Genomic DNA, 26,217 nt, shown 5'->3' on the forward strand with positions numbered 1-26,217 from the left:
AGCAGACCATTTGGCCCATCATGTCCACACCAACCCTATGAAGAGAGATAACAAGGTGTCGAGCTGGATGGACACATCAGGCCCCTAGCAGCATCGGAGGAGCAGGAAAGCTGATGTTTCAGGCCTAGACCCTTCTTCAGAAATGGCCTGAAATGGCCATCTTTGGTTACTACTGTCTCTGAAACAACCCTATGAAGAGCATCCCATCCAGACCCACCTCCTACTCTGTCTTGTAATCCAGCATTTCCCACAACCAATCCACCTAACTTGTACATCTTTGGACTGTGGGAAGAGACTGGTGCACTAAGATGAAATTCATTCAGACACAGGGAGAATGTGCAAACTCCACACAGACAGTCACTCAAGGGTGGAATTGAGCTCAGGCCCCTGGAGGTGTGAGGCAGCAGTACTAACCACTGAGCCACTGTGCAGCCCTGATCTATGATCTAATATTGTTAATCAGCCTTACCCTTCACACTAACAGGAAAATAAAGCCGCTGAACTCTCATTCTCACACTTTTTAAAGCCTCCCACTTGTCAGTCATCCTTTTACTTGTGAACAGTCTACTTTAATCAGCTTTTGAAAGTTCATGTCTCATACCATTAAAATTTGCCTTACTCCAGCTAAGAACTTTAAATGTTATGGAAGGCTTATCTTTTCTTTCAATTATTTTAAATCTAAAATTTGACCATTGCAAAGCCACGATTGATTGCCCAGCCCTTCTTGCCCTAGTTGCAGAATTCCTACAGTGCGGAAATAGGCCCTTTGGCCCAACAAGCCCACACTGACTCTTACAGCATTCAACTCAGGCTCATCCCCTTTCCCTTACCCCATAACCCATCCAATCTCCACATTTGAGCACTCTGGGCAATTTCGCATGGCCAATCCACCTAGCTTGTACATCTTTGGACTGAGGGAAGACACCAGAACGTCTAGTGGAAACCTATACAGACATGGGGAGAACATGCGAACTTCACATAGACAATCATAGAACATAGAACAATCAGCTGAAGGTGGAATCACACCTGGGTCCCTCGCATTGTGAGGTGGCAGTGCCTGAGCTACCATGCCACCCTGGACATGGTTTGTTTCAGTATCTGAGAAGTCTTAAATGGTGCTGAACATTGTGCAGTCATCAGCAAACATCCCCACTTCTGACCTTATGATGGAAGGAAGGCCATTAATGAAGCAGCTGAAGATGGTTGTGCCTTGAACACTACCCTGAAGAACACCTGCAGCGATGTCCTGGAGCTGAGATGACAGCCCTTCAACAACTACAACTATCTTCCTTTGTGCCAGGTATGACTTCAACTAATGGAGAATTTTATTCCTGATTCCCATTGATTCCAGTTTACTAGGGCTCCTTGATACTACATTCAGTCAAATGCTGTCTTGACATCAAGGACTCTCACTTTCATCTCACCCTGGAATTCAGCTGTTTTGTCCGTTTTTGGACCAAGGCTGTAATGAGGTCAGGAGCTGAAAAACCCAAGCTAGGCATCATTGAGCAGGCTAGTGTAATTTATTTGCAGCATGATTAGACTGATAGGCTGGTAACTGACCTGTTTAGATTTATCCTGCTATGATAGATCACAGTTCCTGCCTGCTTTAATAGGTTTCCAAGTTCAATGACCAGTCGTGTGAAAGACACCCCCATCTCCCCCATCAACCTGCTCATTCTTGGGCTTTCATGATGTGCTTACCTTTATCAGGCAGAAACATGATCATTTCTTCTGGGATCCCTTGTCTTAACACAAACTCTTTGAACTGTTCATTGATCTCTGTCCTCAGCTTCCGTGTCCTTCCTAGGAGACGGGCATTTAGTTAAAAATCCAGAAATCACCATTAGAAAGTAGAGAGTAGAGGAGTTCATGTAGAATCTCTTACCGTACAGAGCCACTGATTTGGTCTTTCTTCCTTGTATCTGACTGTCATAGATTAAAAATGCAAATTCCTGGTACTGGATGAGACCGACTTGAATGGCAATATGAGCATCATAGCCTGAAAAACAAATTTTACAGTTGCTTAATCACTTTCTTTGGAGAGACAATAAAACTGCAGATTCTGGAATCCAAGGGAGACAAAGAGGAGGCTGGAAGAACATTGCAAGCCAGACAGCATCTGGAGGAAAGCAGCAGTTAACGTTTCAGGTATTACCCTAATTCAGGACTGAATGTGGCGGTAGGGGGAGCTGCAGATAAAGAGGGGTGGTGGGGATGGGGTGGAAGCGGAATGGTGGACACTGGTGGTAGGTTGGAATGAATCTGATTGGTGTCTGGAAGGGAAGGTCAGAAGGTGGAATCTGGAAGATTCCAGTTGGTGTCTGAAAGGAGGTGGGTCTGATGCAGGAGGTGGGGAATGGGTGGCAAGATTATTTGAAATTGGAGAACTCAATGTTGAGTCCTCCGAACTGCAGGGTTCCCAGGCAGAAGATAATTTGCGATCTGAGTCACTGTGACACAAGAGGAGGCCAAGGACGGACAGGTTGCAGGAGGAGGAGGAGGGGTGGGATGGGGAGTTGAAATGGGCGATGACCGGGAGGTTAGGTTGGCCATTCTGGGCCAGGCGAAGATGCTCGGCAAAACGGTCACTTAGTCTATGTTTGGCCTCACTGACATGGAGAAGACCACATTGGGAGCAGTGGATATAATAGACGAGGCTGGAGGAGATGCAGGTGTAGTTCTGTCTCACCTGGAAGGGCTGTTTAGGGCCTTGAATGGAGGTGAGGGAGGTGCTGTGTGGACAGGTGTTGCATCTTTTATGGTTACAGGGGAAAGTATCAAGTGGGTTGGAGTGGTTCATGGGAATTGTGGTACGAACTAATGAGTGGTGAAGGGAATGGTCCTTGCGGAAGGCAGAGAGGGGTGGGGAATGGAAAATGTTCCTGGTGGTGGGGTTTAACTGGAGTTGGCTGAAGTGTTTGAGGATGACACATTGAATACGAGGCTGTTGGATGGAAAGTGAGGTATCACTTTCTGAGGAAGTGTTCTCAGGAGGGGTCACCTGACCCAAAATATGAACTCTGATTTCTTTTTTCACAGATGCTGCCAAATCTGCAGAGTTTTTCTAGCAGCTTCCGTTTTTGTTCCTGATTTGCAGCATCTCTGCAGTTCTTCCAGTTTTTATCACTTTCTTTGTCTGGTTGTAGCTTTTTCTTTCTGACCAAGAGACATTAAAATGTAGAAACTAAGAGAAGAAGTAGGCATTCGGCACTCAAACCAGTTCCAGCTTTCATAGAACAGAGAACACAGAACAGTACAGCACAATACAGGCCCTTCAGCCTCCGATGCTGCAGGGTTCCCAGGCAGAAGATAATTTGCAATCTGAGTCACTGTGACACAAGAGGAGGCCAAGGACGGACAGGTCGCAGGAGGAGGAGGAGGGGTGCTATTACCCTAAACCTAAGGTCTATCTAACCTCCAACCCGACCTTATACTATCATTTATATGCCTGTCTTATAGCCACTTAAATGCCTCTAATGAGGCCGATTCCACTACCCACTCTGGCAATGCATTCCATGCCCCTACCACTCTCTGAGTAAAGTGTCTACCTCTAACGTCTCCCCTGTATCTACCTCCTTTCACCTTAAAACAATGTCCCCTTGTAATAGCTACCTCCATCCAAGGAAAAAGTTTCTGGCTGTCTACTCTATCTGTAACTCTGATCATTTTGTACACCTCTATCAAGTCATCTCTCATCTTTCATTGTTCCAAAAGGAAAAGCCCCAGCACTGTCAACCTTTCCTTGTAAGACCTACCCTCCATTCCATGAAACATCCTGGTAAATCTCCTCTGCACCTTTTCTAACACCTCCACATTTTTCCTGTAATGAGGTGACCAGAACTGGACACTCCAGATGTGGCTGAACCAGGGTTTTGTATAGCTGGAGCATACCTTCACGGCTGTTGAACTCAAGCCTCGATGAATGAAAGCTAACACACCTTCTTAACAACTCTATCCACCTAGGTGGCAGCTTTCAGGGAACTGTGGACATGAACCCCGAGATCCCTCTGCTCCTCCACACTGCCAAGAATGTTTCTGTTAACCCTGTATTCTGCTTTCAAGTTTGTCCTTCCAAAATGAATTACCTCACACTTTTCAGGGTTAAACCCCATCTGCCACTTCTCAGCCCAGCTCTGCATCTTATCAATGTCCCTTTGTAACCTAGAACAGCACTCCGCTCTGTCTCGACCCATCTTTGCATCGTCCGCGAACTTGCTAATCCACCCTTCCACTCCTACATCCAAATCATTTACAAAAATCACAAATAGAAGAGGACCCAAAACAGATCCTTGTGGTACACCACTCAGAACCATGTTGAATATTTTCCGTCCACTACCATCCTTTGTCTTCTAAGGGTCAGCCAGTTCTGAATTCAGTCTGCCACATTTCCCCCTATCCCATGCTCCTTACTTTCTGCATGAGCCTACCATAGGGAACCTTATCAAACGCCTTACTTAAATCCATATATACCACATCCACTGCTCTATCTTCATCCACGTGTTTGGCCACTTCTTCAAAGAATTCAAGAAGGTTTGTGAGGCATGATCCACCCCTCACAAATCCATGCTATCACAAATCAAACAGTGATCATAAATCCTATCTCTCAGAGCCCTTTCCAATAATTTGCCCACCACTGACATAAGACTAACTAGCCTGTAATTTCCAGGGTTATCCCTATTCCCTTTTTTGAACAAGAGAACGACATTTGTCTCTCTCCAGTCTTCCGGCATTGTACACTTGGACAGTGAGGATGAAAAGATCATCGCCAAAGGCCCTGTGATCTCTTCCCTCGCTTCCCATTGAATCCTTGGATAAATCCCATTAGGCTCAGGGGACTTATCAATCTTCAAGATGAACATGGCCAACCTCCTATGTCAGTGCCATATTCTGGATTTCTCCTCGTACTCATGGATGCCTTAAATGTTTTAAAATGTACCTCTCTCTTTATTGAATGAATTTAGTGACTTAATTGCAACAGCCTTTTGTGGTAGAGAATTCATGGAATCATAGAATCCTGCAGTGCAGCCATTTGGCCCATCAAGTCTGTACTAAAGCTCCAAAGAGCTTTTCAGTCACACTCCCCACCCCATCCCCATATCTCTGCATTAACTATGGCCACCCCCTAGACTACACGTTCCTGCACTCTGTGGGGCAATTTAGCAACACTATTCTGTGACAGGCTGCACTTACTCTGCACAGGTTTTAGAATCACAGATTCTCTGTGGTGCACTAAGAGGTCATTCACCTGTTGAGTCATCACTGACCCTCTGAAGAGCATCTCAGCCCTCTGTCCCATCCCTGTAACCCCACATTTACAATGGCTCACCCACCTAGCCTGAATATTTTTGGACTGTGGGATGAAACCAGAGCACCCAGAGGAAACCCACGCGGACACTAGGTGAATGTACAAACTCCACACAGACAGTCACCCAAGGGTGAAATCGAACCCGCGCCCTTGGCACTGTGAGGCAGCAGTGCTAACCACTGAAATATTGTGCCAGTCGTACTTGCATTCCACAGGTTCACTACTGTCTGAATGGAGAAATGTTTCCTTACCTTAGACTTAAATGGTATACCCCTTATCTTGAGACTGACACCTGTACTAGACTCCATAACTAGGGGAAACATCCACCCTGCATCTAATCTGTCCAGTCCTGTTAAAACTCTATGTACTTCAATCATATCCTTTCTTTCCTTCTAAATCATGAGTGAATACAAGAGTGATCAGAGAACTGCAAATGCTGGAGAATCCAGGATAACAAAGCGTGGGAGAGATAATGGGAACTGCAGATGCTGGAGATTCCAAGATAATAAAATGTGAGGCTGGATGAACACAGCAGGCCAAGCAGCATCTCAGGAGCACAAAAGCTGACGTTTCGGGCCTAGACCCTTCATCAGAGAGGGGGATGGGGGGAGGGAACTGGAATAAATAGGGAGAGAGGGGGAGGCGGACCGAAGATGGAGAGCAAAGAAGATAGGTGGAGAGGGTGTAGGTGGGGAGGTAGGGAGGGGATAGGTCAGTCCAGGGAAGACGGACAGGTCAAGGAGGTGGGATGAGGTTAGTAGGTAGCTGGGGGTGCGGCTGGGGGTGGGAGGAAGGGATGGGTGAGAGGAAGAACCGGTTAGGGAGGCAGAGACAGGTTGGACTGGTTTTGGGATGCAGTGGGTGGGGGGGAAGAGCTGGGCTGGTTGTGTGGTGCAGTGGGGGGAGGGGATGAACTGGGCTGGTTTAGGGATGCAGTGGGGGAAGGGGAGATTTTGAAACTGGTGAAGTCCACATTGATACCATGTGGCTGCAGGGTTCCCAGGCGGAATATGAGTTGCTGTTCCTGCAACCTTCGGGTGGCATCATTGTGGCAGTGCAGGAGGCCCATGATGGACATGTCATCAAGAGAATGGGAGGGGGAGTGGAAATGGTTTGCGACTGGGAGGTGCAGTTGTTTGTTGCGAACTGAGCGGAGGTGTTCTGCAAAGCGGTCCCCAAGCCTCCGCTTGGTTTCCCCAATGTAGAGAAAGCCGCACCGGGTACAGTGGATGCAGTATACCACATTGGCAGATGTGCAGGTGAACCTCTGCTTAATGTGGAATGTCATCTTGGGGCCTGGGATGGGGGTGAGGGAGGAGGTGTGGGGACAAGTGTAGCATTTCCTGCGGTTGCAGGGGAAGGTGCCGGGTGTGGTGGGGTTGGAGGGCAGTGTGGAGCGAACAAGGGAGTCACGGAGAGAGTGGTCTCTCCGGAAAGCAGACAGGGGTGGGGATGGAAAAATGTCTTGGGTGGTGGGGTCGGATTGTAAATGGCGGAAGTGTCGGAGGATAATGCGTTGTATCCGGAGGTTGGTAGGGTGGTGTGTGAGAACGAGGGGGATCCTCTTGGGGCGGTTGTGGCGGGGGCGGGGTGTGAGGGATGTGTCGCGGGAAATGCGGGAGACGCGGTCAAGGGCGTTCTCAATCACCGTGGGGGGGAAGTTGCGGTCCTTAAAGAACTTGGACATCTGGGATGTGCGGGAGTGGAATGTCTTATCGTGGGAGCAGATGCGGCGGAGGCGGAGGAATTGGGAATAGGGGATGGAGTTTTTGCAGGAGGGTGGGTGGGAGGAGGTGTATTCTAGGTAGCTGTGGGAGTCGGTGGGCTTGAAATGGACATCAGTTACAAGCTGGTTGCCTGAGATGGAGACTGAGAGGTCCAGGAAGGTGAGGGATGTGCTGGAGATGGCCCAGGTGAACTGAAGGTTGGGGTGGAAGGTGTTGGTGAAGTGGATGAACTGTTCGAGCTCGAACAGTTCATCCACTTCACCAACACCTTCCACCCCAACCTTCAGTTCACCTGGGCCATCTCCAGCACATCCCTCACCTTCCTGGACCTCTCAGTCTCCATCTCAGGCAACCAGCTTGTAACTGATGTCCATTTCAAGCCCACCGACTCCCACAGCTACCTAGAATACACCTCCTCCCACCCACCCTCCTGCAAAAACTCCATCCCCTATTCCCAATTCCTCCGCCTCCGCCGCATCTGCTCCCACGATAAGACATTCCACTCCCGCACATCCCAGATGTCCAAGTTCTTTAAGGACCGCAACTTCCCCCCCACGGTGATTGAGAACGCCCTTGACCGCGTCTCCCGCATTTCCCGCGACACATCCCTCACACCCCGCCCCCGCCACAACCGCCCCAAGAGGATCCCCCTCGTTCTCACACACCACCCTACCAACCTCCGGATACAACGCATTATCCTCCGACACTTCCGCCATTTACAATCCGACCCCACCACCCAAGACATTTTTCCATCCCCACCCCTGTCTGCTTTCCGGAGAGACCACTCTCTCCGTGACTCCCTTGTTCGCTCCACACTGCCCTCCAACCCCACCACACCCGGCACCTTCCCCTGCAACCGCAGGAAATGCTACACTTGTCCCCACACCTCCTCCCTCACCCCCATCCCAGGCCCCAAGATGACATTCCACATTAAGCAGAGGTTCACCTGCACATCTGCCAATGTGGTATACTGCATCCACTGTACCCGGTGCGGCTTTCTCTACATTGGGGAAACCAAGCGGAGGCTTGGGGACCGCTTTGCAGAACACCTCCGCTCAGTTCGCAACAAACAACTGCACCTCCCAGTCGCAAACCATTTCCACTCCCCCTCCCATTCTCTTGATGACATGTCCATCATGGGCCTCCTGCACTGCCACAATGATGCCACCCGAAGGTTGCAGGAACAGCAACTCATATTCCGCCTGGGAACCCTGCAGCCACATGGTATCAATGTGGACTTCACCAGTTTCAAAATCTCCCCTTCCCCCACTGCATCCCTAAACCAGCCCAGTTCATCCCCTCCCCCCACTGCACCACACAACCAGCCCAGCTCTTCCCCCCCACCCACTGCATCCCAAAACCAGTCCAACCTGTCTCTGCCTCCCTAACCGGTTCTTCCTCTCACCCATCCCTTCCTCCCACCCCCAGCCGCACCCCCAGCTACCTACTAACCTCATCCCACCTCCTTGACCTGTCCGTCTTCCCTGGACTGACCTATCCCCTCCCTACCTCCCCACCTACACCCTCTCCACCTATCTTCTTTGCTCTCCATCTTCGGTCCGCCTCCCCCTCTCTCCCTATTTATTCCAGTTCCCTCCCCCCATCCCCCTCTCTGATGAAGGGTCTAGGCCCGAAACGTCAGCTTTTGTGCTCCTGAGATGCTGCTTGGCCTGCTGTGTTCATCCAGCCTCACATTTTATTATCTAACAAAGCGTGGGGCTGGATGAACACAGCAGGCCAAGCAGCATCTTTGGAGCACTAAAGCTGATGTTTCAGGCCTAGACCCTTCATCAGAAAAGGGGGATGGGGAGAGGATTCTGAAATAAATAGGGAGAGAGGGGGAGGCGGACTGAAGATGGACAGAGGAGAAGATAGGTGGAGAGGAGAGTATGGGTGGGAGGTGGGGAGGGGATAGGTCAGTCCGGGGAGGACGGACAGGTCAAGGGGGTGGGATGAGGTTAGTAAGTAGGAAATGGAGGTGCGGCTTGAGGTGGGAGGACGGGATAGGTGAGAGGAAGAACAGTTTAGGAAGGCGGAGACGAGCTGGGCTGGCCCCGAAATGTCAGCTTTTGTGCTCCTAAGATGCTGCTTGGCCTGCTGTGTTCATCCAGCCCCACACTTTGTTGTCTTGAATACAAAGAGTGTTCCACTCTACAAGGAGTGACAGTACACCTCAGAGAATTGAGAAAGAGTGTGGGGTACCTCAGATGAGATTTTTGACAGTCAATGGTATGTCAAATGAAGTCTTTCAGTATGCTACCATGCTCATTAGCAAATTGTGGCTTTCATCAGTATTTAATGGATGATCAATATCCCAAATACCTTCTAACTGATTATACCCATGTAAATTCAGGCAAAATGATCACTAACTGCACATAGTCACTGCAAACACTACATGATTGTGTGGCTGGGACCTCAATAATAAAAGTAATAGAGCCAATACCTGGTATGAGCCAGAACTGGAGAAGTTTGGAGACCTCCTTGGGTACTGGCTGAGCAGAACTTAGAGTCATTGAATCATAGAATCCCTAAAGTCTGGAAACAGGCCCTTCGACCCAACCAGTCCACACCAAACCTCAAAGCATCCACCCAGACCCACCCAGCTCTACCTCACCTAGTCTACCCATCCCTACGGGCAATTCAGCATGGCCAATCCACCTAGCATGCACATCTTTGGACTGTGGGAGGAAACTGGAGCATTTGGAGGAAACCCACACAGACACGGGGAAAATGTGCAAACTCCACACAGAGACAGTCACCCCAGGGTGGATTCAAACCCAGGCCCCTGGCGCTGTGTGAGTCACACTTAGTGTGAGTCACAATACAGTTAGCGGTGTTTATGTACATTGGAAAATGGGGATAGACAGGTGACATTAGAATAAGCAAATACTGCAATTAAACGAGGGTAAACAACCTTTGGGGAGCAGTTCTACATCAATACTTAAGTCCTACCTGGCACAGGAATATATTTAAACATTTGTTGACTTTCCAGGTACTCATAGTATACTGTCATATTAATACATGTTCCATTCCTAAGAAAAAAATAAAAAGGAGAGGTAATTTACTATTTTTTAAATTATTAATTGAATTTTAGATGTGTAAAACCTGCTGGATAATGAAATATTAAACATTATGACAGCCCACATGCATTCTGCACAGATATTCAGCAACGTCACAGAGACTTTACACGTATTCAGATGCAATGACTGATCTATGGTTTCATACTCTCTGCCTCCCTCCCTTTTTGAATAGAGGTGTTATATTAACATTTTTTCAATCCACTGGCACCTTTCCCACACCCAGGTAATTTTTGAAGTCTTGTCATCAATGGATCCACTATCTCTATCGCCACTTCCTTTAAGACACTAGCATATAGGCCATTGGGTCCTGGGGACTTGCCTGTCTTTAATCCCAATAGTTTATTCCGTACTTTTTCCCATGATAATGATTGTTCTAAGTTTGTCCTTTTCTATAACCTCTGCATTTGCTGTTACTACTGCAATGCCATAAGTGTCCTCCACTATGAAAACTGAAGCAAAATAGTGATTTCAAGATATTGTCATTTATGTGTTCCCCACCATTAACTCCCATTCTTATCCTCTATTCTCTTTCCTTTTATCAACATATAGAAGCTTTTGCTATCCATTTTTTACTATTTCATGCTCATTTTCTTTTCCAATTAACCTTTGTTCTTTTTACGATATTTTCATAATTTCTGTTGATCTTTAAAAGTTTCCCAATCTTCTTTGCCTTTTAAATTTGGTATGCCTTTATTTTGTCTTTATGTTATCTCTAACATCCTTGCATAGCCATGGATGTTGTTTTCCCTCTTACAATATATTTCAGTTGGGAGCAAATTGAGATTTGAGAATGGGAGAATTAACCCTGCAATGAGTTTAGACCTTGCTCTAGGATTAGCCCTTGTTCTGGGATTAGCCTGTACTCTGAGATTAGCCTGTACTCTTGAATTAGCCTCTGCTATGGGTTTAGAATCTGCTCTGGAATTCATCCCTGCACCAGGAAGTATGCCTTCTGCTCAAATTCCCGCTAACTTTTGTTGGGACTAGTTCCTGATGCAGTTTTTTGCTATTCTGCCATTATCTGACATCCAAAGTCTCACCTCTTGGCCAGTAAGGGTTTATGTGATATACAAAGATTGGTGAGGGTATATGCAACATACAAACTGACCCCTTGCTGGTTACTGAATAGGAATCAAGATCACTTGGCCTCATATCTCCTCTAACGAGAACCTAGGTTGTTTTTTCTAATAGCCCTTGGGCAGAGTTCACCAGGGTCAGTGTTGCTTTGGGCATGTCTTTTCCAGGGGAGTCAGGAAATGACAGCAATGTGCAGGAACTCTCACCATTCATGCACAAGGATGGCTTTGAATTTGTTTGTTTCTTCAGTTGCTGACAATATAAATTTGATCATTCTTGAGGTACCCATCAGTGTCTCAAACCAGAGGCTATCACCAGCAGATCCAATCGAGAACCATTGTCCAAGAGTCTAAATAAAAACACAGATTTTATTAAAAGAAACCAAAGAAGACATGTGGCCATGATGAAATTAATCACACACTATATGCTCACCATTAGGATTCAGAACCTCCAGTGTTGCTGCATTAACCATTGTCCCCAAACTCAGAAACCTAGAGATGCTGCAATACTTTTTTTGTTTGGACTTTAATAAGGCTTTAGACAAAAATCTCTTGATGACAGACTGATCAGAAAAGTAAAAGTTAGAAGTAAAATATTCAAGAAGAAGTCGCAAATTGGATCTGTAAAGACCATATTTTTAAATTTCTCTGTAGTTTTAATTGTGGACCAAAATATGAGTATTGAGTACAAGAGTTGGCAGGTCATGTTACAGTTGTATAGGACTTTGGTTCAACCACATGTGGAATACTGCGTACTGTTCTGGTCATCACATTACCAAAAGGATGTGGATGCTTTGGGGAGGGTGCAGAGGAGATTCACCAGGATGTTGCCTGGCATGGAGGACGCTAGCTATGAAGAGAGGTTGAGTAGATTAGGATTATTTCCATTAGAAAGATGGAGGTTGAGGGGGGACCTGATTGAGGTTACAAAATCATGAGAGGTATAGACAAGGTGGATAGCAACAAGTTTTTTCCTAGAGCAGGGGACTCAATTACTAGGAGGTCATGATTTCAAGGTGAAAGGGGAAAAGTTTAAGGGAGATATGCGTGGAAAGTTGTTTTTGCAGAGGGTGGTGGGTGCCTGGAAGGTTTTGCCAGAGGAGGTGGTAGAGGTGGGTACAATAGCCCATTTAAGATCTATCTGGTCAGATACATGAATGGGCAGGGAGAAGAGGGATACAGATCCTTGGAAAATAGGCGACAGGTTTAGATAGAGGATCTGGATTGGCGCAGACTTGGTGAACCAAAGGGCCTGTTTCTGTGCTGTAATTTTCTTTGTTCTTTGTTGTTTGTTCTTTGAAAAGAATTGTTTTAAAACCAACAATTTTTGAATTATCGCTGAATGTGTTGAGAGCTCTCAATGTAAACACTATTTGCACAGCTGTTGGTTTCAGCAGGAGTTGAAGTGTAATTTGCAGATGAACTGAATCCAAAGGATTGTGTACAAATGGAGACTCAGAGGGCAACAAGTAGTTAATTGGTATGTGACAAGTACCAGTTATTAATGACAAAGCCTTTCTGCTTTGAGAACGATGGTTCTCAAGTCATCGATAGTTTGGGCTGTTAACAAGATACAAAGAAAATAAAGACCACCAGCAGCTCATGAATGCTGTCTGTTCTCTGCAGTCAAAAGCACTTAAAGCTTGAAGGACACCAGGTTATTTTTCTGTCAGCAGTTGCTGTAAGCTGTGACCTTTAAGAAATGAGTTAAAAACCTTTATAAGTGTGAATCAGCCACCCTGTGCCTCCTGCAAAAATCAGTGAAAGCATCCAGAGAAGGGAGATTCAGAAGTAGTCTCTGAACTGAATAGCACAAGACCCAAGCCAGCACATCCTGTGAACAGGGACCACTGAACTGCTTTCCCAGATTTCCCTCCATAGCATCCATTACACTCACATCGCACCCATGTTTTGTGTGTGTATGGGGGAGTTTAGTAGCAAATTAGAGTTTTAACCAGTATACTAATGGTTCATAATTGTTTACCTGCAGCTAGGAACTATATACTTGTATCAAATGGTAATGCTTGTTAAAATTCAGAAATTTGGTTCGTGCTTTCTGTCAGCCTGGGTCTGAAAATTCAGGAATTTTGTGTACTTGTGTAACAGTTTTATTTTCTATGACAGCTGCAGGAATAGTGAAACTTGATTTTCAGTGCACTATACCAGTGAAATGTAACAAGTTCAAAATTATGAAGTGGACATTTCAAGCTAAAAAGCAATTATAGATTGATTATTCTTAGATGCTAAGCTGACAAAGTGCATAAGCAATGTGAGTTGCATCGTTGGATCTGAATTATCTCCCATACCTGAGCAATGTTACAGTTATTGGTACCTGTAAATTGGGGAATTACAACATGCATAATATTGTTTAAGTGATGCAGCCACTTGGTGTTCTGAGAATATGTACTCTGAGTCCTCCCAACTGTGGGCCAGATCATCACATTTAGGCTGAGGGCCTGGGACATCATAGAATTAGGATGGTTTACTGGGACAAAGCAAATAAGTACCAAAAGGGGAGGTCTGAAGTGAGGCTTTCAAGCCCAACAGCAATTATAGAGTGATTATTTTATTCAAGGGACATGCTTATAGCTATTTGGGCCAGTGTTTTATTGTCCATCCTTAGCTGCCCTTGAGAAGATGGTGATGCCCTACCTTCTTGAACTACTATAGTCCATGTACTGTGGGATAGCCCACAATACCATTAGGGGGGGATTTCCAGGATTGTTAGGATAGTGAATAGATTGGAGCAGAACGTGCAGGTAGGGTTGTTCCCATGTATCCTTGCTGTTCTCCTTCTAGATGGTAGTGATTGTGAGTTTGGAAGGTTCCGTCCAATGATCATTGGTAAATTTCTGCTTTGCATCTTAAAGATGGTGCATAATGCTGATACTGAATAGCGATGATTTGGTGCCAGTCAAGCGGGGTGTTTTGTTCTGGATAGTATCAAAAATGTATCATCTCAGATTTTTCCAGATGAAATTCCATCTGCCATTTCTCCATCCACGTGTGCAGCCAATCTATGTTCTGCTGTATCCCCTGGAAATATTCCTTACTATCCTTTTCGCAGATGATACAAAGTCGGGTTGCATTGTGGACAGTGCGGAGTGCTGTTCTAGGTTACAAAGGGAATTGATAGAATGCAGAGCTGGGCTGAGAAGTGGCAGACGGAGTTTAAACCTGAAAAGGGTGAGGTGATTCATTTTGGGAGGACAAATTTGAAAACAGAATACAGGGCTAATGGAAAGATTCTTGACAGCATAGAGGAGCAGAGGGATCTCAGGTTCGTGTCCACAGTTCCCTGAAAGCTGCCACCCAGGTGGATAGAATTGTTAAGAAGGCGTATGGTGTGTTAGCTTTCATTAATAGAGGGATTGAGTTCAAGAGCCGTGAAGTTATGCTGCAGCTATATATACAAAACCCTGGTTCGGCCACATCTGGAGTATTGTGTCCATAGAACATAGAACACTACAGCGCAGTTCAGGTCCTTCAGCCCGCGATGTTGCGCCGACCTGTGAAACCAAACTGAAGTCCATCTAACCTACATTATTCCATTATTGTCCATATGTTTATCCAATGACCATTTAAATGCCCTTAAACTTGGCGAGTCTACTAGTGTTAGGGGTAGGGCATTCCACACCCTGACTACCCTCTGAGTAAAGAACCTACATCTGACATCTATCTTATATTTATCACCCCTTAATTTAAAGCTGTGTCCCCTCGTGCTTTCCATCTCCATTGAGGAAAAAGGCTTTCACTGTCCACCCTGTCTAATCCTCTGATCATCTTGTATGTCTCTGTTAGGTCACCTCTAAACCTTCTTCTCTCGAACAAAAACAGCCTCAAGTTCCTCAGCCTTTCCTTATAAGACCTTCCCTCCATACCAGCCAACATCCTGGTGAATCTCCTCTGCACCCTTTCCAATGTTTCTACGTCCTTCCTATAATGCAGCGACCAGAACTGTATGCAATACTCCAAGTGCGGCCACACCACAGTTTCGTACAGCTGCAACATGACCTCATGGCTCTGAAATTCAATCCCTCTACCATTAAAACCTAACACACCGTATGCCTTCTTAACAACCCTATCAACCTGGGTGGCAACTTTCAGAGATCTATGTACATGGACACTGAGATCTCTCTGCTCATCTACACTACCAAGAAACTTACCATTAACCCAGTACTTTGTATTCTTGTTACTGCTTCCAAAATGAATTACCTCACACTTTTCTGCATTAAACTCCGTTTGCCACCTCTCAGCCCATCTCTGCAGTTTATCTATGTCCCTCTGTAACCTACAACACCCTTCCACACTATCCACAACTCCACCAACCTTAGTGTCATCTACAAATTTACTAACCTTTCCTTCTACACCATCATCCAGGTCATTTATAAAAATGACAAAGAGCAGTGGCCCCAAAACAGATCCTTGTGGTACACCACTAGTAACTGAACTCCAGGATGAACATTTCCCATCAACCACCACCCTCTGCCTTCTTACAGCTAGCCAATTTCTGATCCAAGCCATTAAATCACCCTCAATCCCATGACTCAGTATTTTATGCAATAGCCTACCGTGGGGAACCTTATCAAATACTTTACTGAAATCTATATACACCACATCAACCGCTTTACCCTCACCCATCTGCTTGGTCACCTTCTCAAAGAACTCAGTAAGGTTTGTGAGGCACGACCTACCCTTCACAAAACCATGTTAACTATCCCTAATCAAGTTATTCCTTTCTAGATTATTATAAATCCTATCTCTTATAATCCTTTCCAGCACTTTACCCACAACCGAAGTAAGGCTCACTGGTCTGTAATTACCAGGATTGTCCCTCCTCCCCTTCTTGAACAAGGGGACAACATTTGCTATCCTCCAGTCTTCTGGCGCTATTCCTGAAGATAATGACGACATAAAGATCAAAGCCAAAGGCTCTGCAATCTCTTCTCTAGCTTCTCAGAGAATCCTAGGATATATCCCATCCAGCCCAGGGGATTTATCCATTTTCACACCTTCCAGAATTGCTAACACCCCCTCCTTTTGAACCTCAATCCCGTTTAGTCTAATAGCCTGTATCTCAGTATTCTCCTCAACAACATTGTCTTTTTTCTGTTTGAATACTGATGAAAAATATTCATTTAGCGCCTTTCCTATCTCTTCAGACTCTATGCACAACTTCTCACTACTGTCCTCAATTGGCCCAGTCATTCTTTTGTTCCCGACATACCTATAGAGAGCTTTAGAGTTTTCCTGGATCCTATCTGCCAAAGAATTCTCATGTCCCCTCCTGGCTCTCCTTAGTTCTCTCTTTAGGTCCTTCCTGGCTAACTTGTAATTCTCAAGCACCCTAACTGAGCCTTCACCCCTCATCTTTACATAAGCCTCCCTCTTCCTCTTGACAAGAGATTCAACTTCTTTAGTAAACCACGGTTCCCTGGCTTGACCACTTCTTCCCTGCCTAACAGGTACATGCTTATCAAGGACACGCATTAGCTGTTCCTTGAACAAGCTCCACATTTCAACTGTGCCCAACCCCTGCAGTTTCCTTCTCCATCCTATGCATCCTAAATCTTGCCTAATGGCCTCATAATTGCCTTTCCCCCAGCTATAACTCCTGCCCTTTGGTATATACCGATCCTTTTCCATTGCTCAAGTAAACGTAACTGAACTGTGGTCACTATCACCGAAGTGCACACCTACCTCCAAATCTAACACCTGGCCTGGTTCATTACCTAGAACTAAATCCAAAGTGGCCTCACCTCTTGTTGGCCAATCTACGTACTGTGTCAGGAAACCCTCCTGCACACACTGTACAAAAACTGACCTATCTAACGTACTTGACCTATAGCATTTCCAACCAATATTTGGAAAGTTAAAGGCCCCCTTAATAACTCCCCTGTTATCATCGCTCCTGTCCAGAATCATCTTTGCAATCCTTTCCTCTACATCTCTGGAACTTCTCAGAGGCCTATAGAAAACTCCCAACAGGGTGACCTCTCCTTTCCTGTTTCTAACCTTAACCCATACTACCTCACTAGACAAGCCCTCATCAAACGTCCTTTCTGCCACTGTAATACTCTCCTTGACTAATAATGCCACACCTCCCCCTCTTTTACCACCTTCTCTGATCTTACTGAAACATCTAAACCCCAGCCCCTGCAACAACCATTCCTGTTTTTGCTCTATCCATGTCTCCAAGATGGCAACAACATCGAAATCCCAGGTACCAACCCATTCTGCAAGTTCACCCACCTTATTCCGGATGCTCCTGGCATTGAAGTAGACACACTTCAAACCACATTCCTGTCTGCCGGTACACTCCAGTGACCTTGTAACTTTATTCATGACCTCACTACTCTCAACCTCCTGTATACTGGAGCTAAAATTCAGGTTCCCATCCCCCTGCTGAATTAGTTTAAACCCTCCCAAAGAGCAATAGCAAATTTCTCCCCCCCCCCCCCCCCCCCCCCGGACATTGGTACCCCTTTGGTTCAGGTGTAGACCATCCCTTTTATAGAGGTCCCACCAACCCCAGAATGAGCCCCAATTATCCAGGTATCTGAATCCTTCCCTCAAACCTAGAAGGGGGTCCAGTTCTGGTTGCCTCATTACTGGAAAGATGTGGAAGCATTGGAAAGGTGCAGAGGAGATTTACCAGGATGTTGCCTGGAATGGAGGGAAGATCTTAGGAGGAAAGGTTGAGAGTGCTAGTGCTTTTCTCTTTAGAACAACGAAGGATGAGAGGTGACTTGATAGAGGTGTACAAAATGATCAGAGGTATAGAAAGAGTAGACAGCCAGAGACTTTTTCCTAGGGTGGAGGTAGCTATTATGTAGGGGTATAGTTTTAAAGTGAGTGGAGGTAGATATAGGGGAGACGTCAGAAGTGGGTTCTTTACTCAGAGAGTGGTTGGGGTGTTGAATGCATTGCCGGAGAGGGTAGTGGAGTCTGCCTCATCAGGGGCATTTAAGCGGCTATTAGATAGGCCTATGGATGATAGGATAAGGTTGGGATGGAGGGTAGATAGATCTTAGAATTAGGGTAAAAGTTCGGCACAACATCATGGGCTGAAGGGCCTGTACTCTCCTATGCTCTATGTTCTATCTGCAGCTCCCCCAATCTGTATGATCAGGCTACTTCTGTTTTCCTCCAAATCATTCATATGTATTGTGAACAACAGGGGTCTGAGCACTGATCCCTGTGGAACACCAGGACCACCAGTGGCCCTTCCACTGCGACTGACAAAGCCAGTTCTATATCCATCTTACCAGCTCATGACAGAACCCATGTGATCGAGATAATCCAAACCCTGAGTCAGAAACAACAGCAAGCAGTAGTCACCAGACAGAGGATGAAGATCCAGGTATATTCAGCAGTGATAGTTAGGGGGTCCAGCAGTCCGAGGACTGGCTATATTGAGTGAGTTAAACTTGTTAATAGATGTTAAAGATGAGAGAGAGCGATACGGAGGGGCCGAGGGAAAAAGACCCAAAGTCCCAGACTGGAGGCTTTAGAAGGGAGGCGAGGTCCCGATCCGAAGGCCACACAGGAGGTGAGTCCTGGACAAAAGGCACTTTGTGGACTGGAAGCAAGCCCTCGAGTTTTGAAGCCCTTTGTCGTTTGGAGTCTTTGCCTGGTGTGGTTTGGAGGCTAGGTGAGAGCACGAACTGGGCTGGCAGGGCTGTAAATAGAGTGTTTTTATTTGATTTATCTTTTTTATTTTTATGTTGGACTTCAACATTCAATTACATACATGGCACAGAAATCCAGTGCAGTTCTCCAAAACAAGGATTGGAGCAAGGACAGGCACATGGGGATCCACTGTGTGACACAATAGCAGGGGTTTGGGCAGATTTAAAACAAGGCTGTGGACTGGTAAGAGATAGCAAGAACTGCAGATGCTAGAGTCAGAGATAACACAGTTTGAAGTCCTTAGATGATGCCTGGCCTGTTGTGTTCCTCCAGCTCCACACTGTATTGTGGACTGGGAAGAACAGCACCTATTGGATAGTGGGACAGAAATACTAAGCCCATAAACAATACCCACTCAAACCAGAGGTGATAGAAGTCATGCAGAATGTCATGGCAGATCTGATAGAGCAAGAGTATTTGAGAGAAACCATATTAACCACTAATTCCCTGTATGGCCTGGAAAGAAAGTGTATAAGCTGATGGTCTACTTATACTGCCTCAGTGAAATAATCACGCAGGAACACCTCACAGTAGCAAATCCCTCCCTCATATTTAATGGATTAAAATCTGAACAGTATTCACAGTCTGGGCCATTACCAACAGGCTGTGGTCATTGAGCAGTGAGTCATAAGAAAAATTTGCATGAGCGGTGGAAAAAAATCAATCCACTAAGACCGAAGTCCCACAGGAATTTCATAACTGCTGTAAAACATTGCATTGTCAAGTGCGCCTTAGCCATGTAAATGTTAACTCAAGAGGATGAAAAGGGACACATGGGCACTCTCATGTGCATTTTGCAAGCTCTTAACATAGAAACTAGGAGTACAAGTAGAACAATTGGCCCTTCAAGCCCGTCTCGTCAGTCAGTATGAACATGACTGTTCCTCTATCTCAATGCCATATTCCCATTTTCTTCCCACACCCTTTGATACCTTTAAAATCTAAAATATTATCAATCTCTCTCTTGAATATATTCAGTGATTTGGCCTCCACTGCCTTCGATGATAGAGAATTCCACAAGTTCACTTGTCTTTTTAGTGAGGATATGCTTCCTCATCTCCTAGTCCATTCTTTATCCTAAGTCCTGTGGTTCTAGAGTCCAAACCCAGGGAAACATCCTCCCTGTATCTAGCCTGTACAGCCCTGGAATGATGAGGATCCTTGATTTAGTGGATTGAGGGAGAAGAGAGAGGTTGATAACCAGGGATTTAAAGTGACAGATTAAAGGATTAGTGGGAAGTTGAGGAGGAATGTTTGACTGGGTGAAGTGGGAGGGAAGTGTGAGCTTGTTGGCTTGCTCACCAAGCTGGCTGGTTATTGTACAGACATTTCATCACCATGGTAGGTAACATCATCAGGCAGCCTCCAATGTCATTCTCCTCCGCTTGGTATTTATACAATCTGGTCTGTTAAGTTGGGTAGTGTCATTTCCAGCTCTGTTCTGCGTGGGTTTGTATATGGGGTCATATTCCACATGTTTGTTGTATGTAAGTTCTGAGGAGGGGATTATGGACCCAGAACGTTAACTCTGATTTTTCCTTCACAGATGCTGCAGGCCTGCTGAGCTATTCCAGCAACTTCTGTTTTTGCTCCCGACTTACAGATTCTGCAGTTCTTCCAGTTTTTATTTAGTATTTAACTCACTGCAAAATCTCTTCTAGGCATACCCACCTTGAAGATGTTCTGCTCCTTTCTCTGACATACTTTCCATTCCAATCTTTCTTCTTGTCCATCAACATTAATTTCACTGTCACTCCTGGTGTTTGACCAGGTATTTGCTAAACTCATTTCCACAACCATATCGCGTTCCTCATTGACTGCCTCTGGCTCAGACTCACCCTACGCAGATTCCAACTGAAGTTTCATCCCTCATGGTTTGAATCCTCCCTGGATCACAGATATCTCTGTCATGTTCAACGTTCCATAGACAGCTGCTCTCACCACATCTTGAGATCCTCACTTAGTGCCATGGACCTGAAACATTAACTGTAATTTTCTTCTTCACAGATGCTGCCAGATCTGCTGACCTCATCCAGCAACTTCTGTTTTTGTCCCACATGTTTTTTGATTGTGTTACGGGTGTAAACAGGTCTCTAGGAACTCTCTTGCATGTCTGTGGTTGGCTCGAGCTAAGATGGCCACATCGTCCTAGTTAATCGCCTGCAGGAATATGGACAAAGAGCTGGAAAATAGGATCTGGCTGAGTGGTTCCTATTGGTCTGGCCTGGACACAATAGACTCAACAGCTTCATTTTATGCCAAACAATTTCTATGTTTCTGAATTAGCTGCTGTTTCTTACTCCAAAATTGAAAACCCAGAGTTGCTGTGTTAAATCTAATGGCAATTACCTGATTGAAATCAAAGTTTTCCTGAACCCGACTGTGGTTAGTTTCACGCAGTGGGACGGCGGCTCCGGTTCCCAGGAAGAGCACAGCAAACAGCAAGACGACACGGCTCCTCATTTTCTGTTGTCAGCTCTGGTGTGATCCAAAATGACAGAAATGAGCAACAACGTGAAGCAACAGGGAGCTATTTAGCTCAGGATTTCTCAATCCTGGGTCAGTTACAACAAGAGATGGTCAAACATCCAAAGTTGATTTTTCTTGTGAGCTGTAAATCATTCACAACATTATCAGGGAGCTGGAAGGTGTTGTAGCACTCTGACTTAAGAATCAAAAGATTCTTCGAATATCACCACACAATTCAAGCACAAATACCTAGGTGAACACTTGCTGCAATAATTAGGGAAAAGGAAATCTGCCATTTTTAGTTGATCTGGCTTGCAAATGAATCCAAACCTTAAATGTTCTTTGAACCCACCTAGCAAGCCACTTAGTTGTATCAAATTGCTATTAAGTCTTGGATAAAGAATGATACTAGAAGGGGCAGCCAGCATCAGCCTAGGAACGAGAAATGACAACACCAAAAAAACAGCCCCAGCCAACTCTTCTGATATCTGGGTGCTAGTGCCAAAATTGGGAGAGCTGTCTCACAGACTAGTCAAGCAACAGCCTGATATAACATTACCTACATAATCGTGCCTTACAATCAATGTCCCAGACACACCATTCTCATTTCTGGATATTCCTGTCTCACAAAGATGGTAGCACAGTAGAATACTGGGAATACTAAGAGGGAATTGCCCTGGGAGCCCTCAGCATTGACTCCACGATGTCTTATGGCTTCAGGTTAATCATGGGCAATGTTTAATTCATCCCTTGGCTGATGGAACAGTATTCCTCCATGTTAAACAACACTTAACTGAAACACTGAGGTTGGCATGGGTGCAAAATGTATTCTGGGTGGGGTACTTCAATGTCCACTATGAAGAGTAGTTCAGCAGCAGCACTACTGATCAAGCTGATCAAGTTCTAAAGGATAGACTGGCTAGACTGGGTCTGTGGCAGGTGGTGAAGGAACCAACAAGAGAGAAAAACATACTTGACCTCATTCTTACCAATCTGCTGACTGCAGATACATCTGGCCATGACAGTATCGCTGAGTGACCATCGCACAGTCATTGTGGAGATAAAATCCCACTTTCACAATGAGAATGACCTCCATCGTGTTGTGTGGAACTATCACCATGCTAAATGAGATAAGAGTTTGAACAGATTTAGCAACTCAAGTCTGGGCATCTACAAGACATTGTGGGCCATCAACAGCAGTAGAACTGTAATTCCACACAATCTGTAACTTCATGGCCCAGCATATCCCCCACTCAACCATTCCTATCAAGCCAGGGAATCAACCCTCATTCAATGGACAGTGCAGAAGGGCATGCCAGGAGCACCACCAGGCATACTTAAAAAAATGAGTGTCAACCTAGTGAAGCTACCAAACAGGACTACTTGCATGCCAGACAACTTAAGTACATATAATAGACAGAGCTAGTCGATCTAACAACCAGTGGATCAGATCTTGGTTCTACATTTCTACCACGTTTAGTTGTGAAGTTCACCACCACTTTCTCAAAGACAACTAGGGACAGGCAATAAATGCTGGCCAGCCAGCCACACCCACATCCCACAAATAAATACAATAAAAAATGGTGGTGGACAATTAAACAACTCACTGGAGGAGGAAGCTCCACAAACATCCCCATTCTCAATGATGGGAGAGCCCAGCACATCAGTGCACACTGCACATATGCAAAGGACAGGCGCAGCATTGGAATGGGAATCAGGCAGAGCTGTGAGTGGGAGAACAGATTAGAGAGAACTGGAAGGAAGATCAGAAGAAGCTGGGGGTGTGGAACGATCGAATGGGTTTGGGGAAAATCGAATGGGACTGTGGACAGATCGAACCAGCACCCCCCCCCCCGCAAGGTTCGTACTCTTAAGAGCTATCCCAGATTCCAGTGTAAATTCTGCTGAAAATTGCACTTGTTTAGTCTGGGTTTCTGCTTAAACTCATCTGCATATATAATCACAAGTAGCTCTGAGTACATCCATTTTAAATTGTTGAGAAAATGATCTTTAAAGTGATACAAAACTGTTTGCTAGATTGGAGCACAATTGTCAGTTACAAAAGTAATCTTCTTCAAAAGAGTGTTAATAATAGGTTTCAAGCATCAAAGAGATCCATTGTAAACACTGGAAACTGCTTGAAGGCTGACAAGCAGTCAATGGATTCTAACTACTGTGATTTTTTTTCACCCTGATGTATGGTCAGTGTCTTATGCAAGATAATAAAATGTGAGGCTGGATGAACACAGCAGGCCAAGCAGCACCTCAGGAGCACAAAAGCTGACATTTCGGGCCTGGACCCTTCATCAGAGAGGGGGATGGGGAGAGGGAACTGGAATAAATAGGGAGAGAGGGGGAGGCGGACCGAAGAAAGAGAGTAAAGAAGATAGGTGGAGAGAGTATAGGTGGGGAGGTAGGGAGGGGATAGGTCAGTCCAGGGAAGACGGACAGGTCAAGGAGGTGGGATGAGGTTAGTAGGTAGATGGGGGTGCGGCTTGGGGTGGAGGAAGGCATGGGTGAGAGGAAGAACCGGTTAGGGAGGCAGAGACAGGTTGGACTGGTTTTGGGATGCAGTGGGTTGGGGGGAAGAGCTGGGCTGGTTGTGTGGTGCAGTGGGGGGAGGGGACGAACTGGGCTGGTTTAGGGATGCAGTAGGGGAAGGGGAGATTTTGAAACTGGTGAAGTCCACATTGATACCATTAGGCTGCAGGGTTCCCAGGCGGAATATGAGTTGCTGTCTTATGCAAGGACTGTTTATAAAATGTGGTCATTATGTTGGATAGAGGGTGTTGGTTGTGCAATTTCTGAAATATCCATTGATGAGATTTGAGAAGGTAGGAGTGAGCTGCGTTCTTGAAATGCTGCAGCCCATGTGCTGTGTGTAGACCCACAATGCCCTTAGGAAGGAAATTTCAGGATTTCGACCCAGCAACAGTGCTTTTGTTCCGCTAGATGAAAATGGTTGTGGGTTTGGAAGGTGTTGTCTGAGGATCTTTGGTGAATTTCTGCAGTGTGTCTTTTAGATAGTAGGCACTGCTGCTGGTGAGCATTGGTAGTGGAGGGTGTGAAATGCTTCTAAATGTAGTGCCAGTTAAATGGACTGCTTTGTCCTGGATGGTGCCAAGCTTCTTGAGTGTTGTTGGGGCTACACTCATCCAGGCAAGTGGGGAGTATTCCATCACACTCCTGATTTGTACCAGTAGAGTTTCTGGTGAATGATGACCCTCAGGATGATGGTAACGCCATTGAATGTCAAGGGTTGGTGCTAAGATCGTTTCTTATTGGAGTAAACTGGAGTACCTGAAGGAAATCCATGCAGACACAAGGAGAATGTGCATATACTGCACAGACAGTCACCCAAGGATGGATTGAATCCAGGTTTGGCACTGTGAGGCCGCAATGCTAAACACTGTGCAACTTATGATGGAGGGAAGGTCATTGGTAAAGCAGTCAAAATTGTTTGGGCCTAGAACAATACCCTGAGGAACTCCTGCAGAGATGTCCTAGAGTTGAGACGACTGACATCCAACAACTACAACCATCTTCCTATGTGTCAGGTATGACTCCAACCACCAGAGAGTTTGCCATATAATACCCATTGATTCCAGTTGTAGGGCTCCTTGATGTCAAGGCCTGCACTCTCAGCTCACCCCTGGAATGAAGCTCTTTTTGTAATGAGGTGAGGAACTCATTATGTTTGAACCAACGCCCAAGGTGGCTTTATTACAGATCGGATGGTCAATACCTGGGCAGTACTGGAACCAATGTCCTAGGAGCTGCTTTTGCTAACACTGTTGGGGAGGGTTTAAACTAATGTGGCAGGGGGATGAGAACCAAATGAGGAGGTTAGTAGACAGTAAGGAGGTAGTAACTAAAGCCTGTAAGGAACTAGATAATGAAGTCAGTGTGTCTAAGGGGAATAGTAGCCAGAGAGCAGATGATGAACACAGAGGGGCAGGTGGTCTGAGGTGCATTTGTTTTAATGCGACAAGTGTAGTAGGTAAGGCAGATGAACTTAGGGCTTGGATTAGTACCTGGGAGTATGATGTTATTGCTATTACTGAGACTTGGTCGAGGGAAGGGCAAGATCGGCAGCTAAATATCCCAGGATATAGATGCTCAGGTGGTATAGAGAGGGAAGTAAAAGGGGTGGAGGAGTTGCACTACTGGTCAAAGAGGATCTCACAGCTGTGCTGAAGGAGGACACTATGGAGAACTCGAGCAGCGAGGCAATATGGGCAGAGCTCAGAAATAGAAGAGTGTGGTAACAATGTTGGGGCTGTACTACAGGCCTCCCAACAGTGAGGTGAGATAGAGGCACAAATATGTAGATAGACTATGGAAAGATGTAGGCGCAACAGGGTGGTGGTGATGGGAAATATTAATTTTCCCAACATTGACTGGGATTCACTTAGTGTTAGGGCTTTAGATGGAGCAGAATTTGTAAGGAGCATCCAGGACGGTTTTCTCGAGCACTATGTAAATAGTCCAACTTGGGAAGGGGCCATACTGGACCTGGTGTTGGGGAATGAGCCTGGCCAGGTGGTTGGAGTTTCAGTCAGGAATTACTTTGGGAATAGTGATCACAATTCCGTAAGATTTAGAATGCTGATGGACAATGATGAGAGTGGTCCTAAAGAAAGAGTGCTGAATTGGAGCAATGCCAACTATAGCAAAATTCGACAGGAGCCGGGGAATGTGGATTGGGAGCAGCTATTTGAGGGTAAATCCACGTTTGGTATGTGGGAGGCTTTTAAAGAGAGGTTAACAAAGGAGGGAAGTTTTGCGAGGAGTCAGAGAAAATGAGTGAGATTCTTAATGAGTACTTTGCATCGGTATTCACTGAGGAGAGGGACATGATGGAT

The 26,217-nt window shown here is 45.7% G+C and overlaps 1 protein-coding gene across 1 annotated transcript in view; it reads right to left on the minus strand.

The window, feature by feature from the left end:
- Positions 1 to 21,442, minus strand: part of LOC125465552 (protein AMBP-like) — a 37,192-nt gene extending 15,750 nt beyond the window's left edge. Inside the window, exons 1-5 of the mRNA XM_048559193.1 lie at positions 21,233 to 21,442; positions 11,399 to 11,541; positions 9,988 to 10,067; positions 1,889 to 2,002; positions 1,705 to 1,806 (exon numbers count right to left, since the gene is read on the minus strand). Of these exons, the coding sequence (XP_048415150.1) occupies positions 1,705 to 1,806; positions 1,889 to 2,002; positions 9,988 to 10,067; positions 11,399 to 11,541; positions 21,233 to 21,346 (553 nt within the window). The 5' untranslated portion in view covers positions 21,347 to 21,442. The remainder of the gene's footprint in view (positions 1 to 1,704; positions 1,807 to 1,888; positions 2,003 to 9,987; positions 10,068 to 11,398; positions 11,542 to 21,232) is intronic.
- Between the last annotated feature and the right edge of the window lie 4,775 nt (positions 21,443 to 26,217).

The sequence above is a fragment of the Stegostoma tigrinum genome, chromosome 29 (assembly GCF_030684315.1).
Source record: "Stegostoma tigrinum isolate sSteTig4 chromosome 29, sSteTig4.hap1, whole genome shotgun sequence".
NCBI lineage: Eukaryota > Metazoa > Chordata > Chondrichthyes > Orectolobiformes > Stegostomatidae > Stegostoma > Stegostoma tigrinum.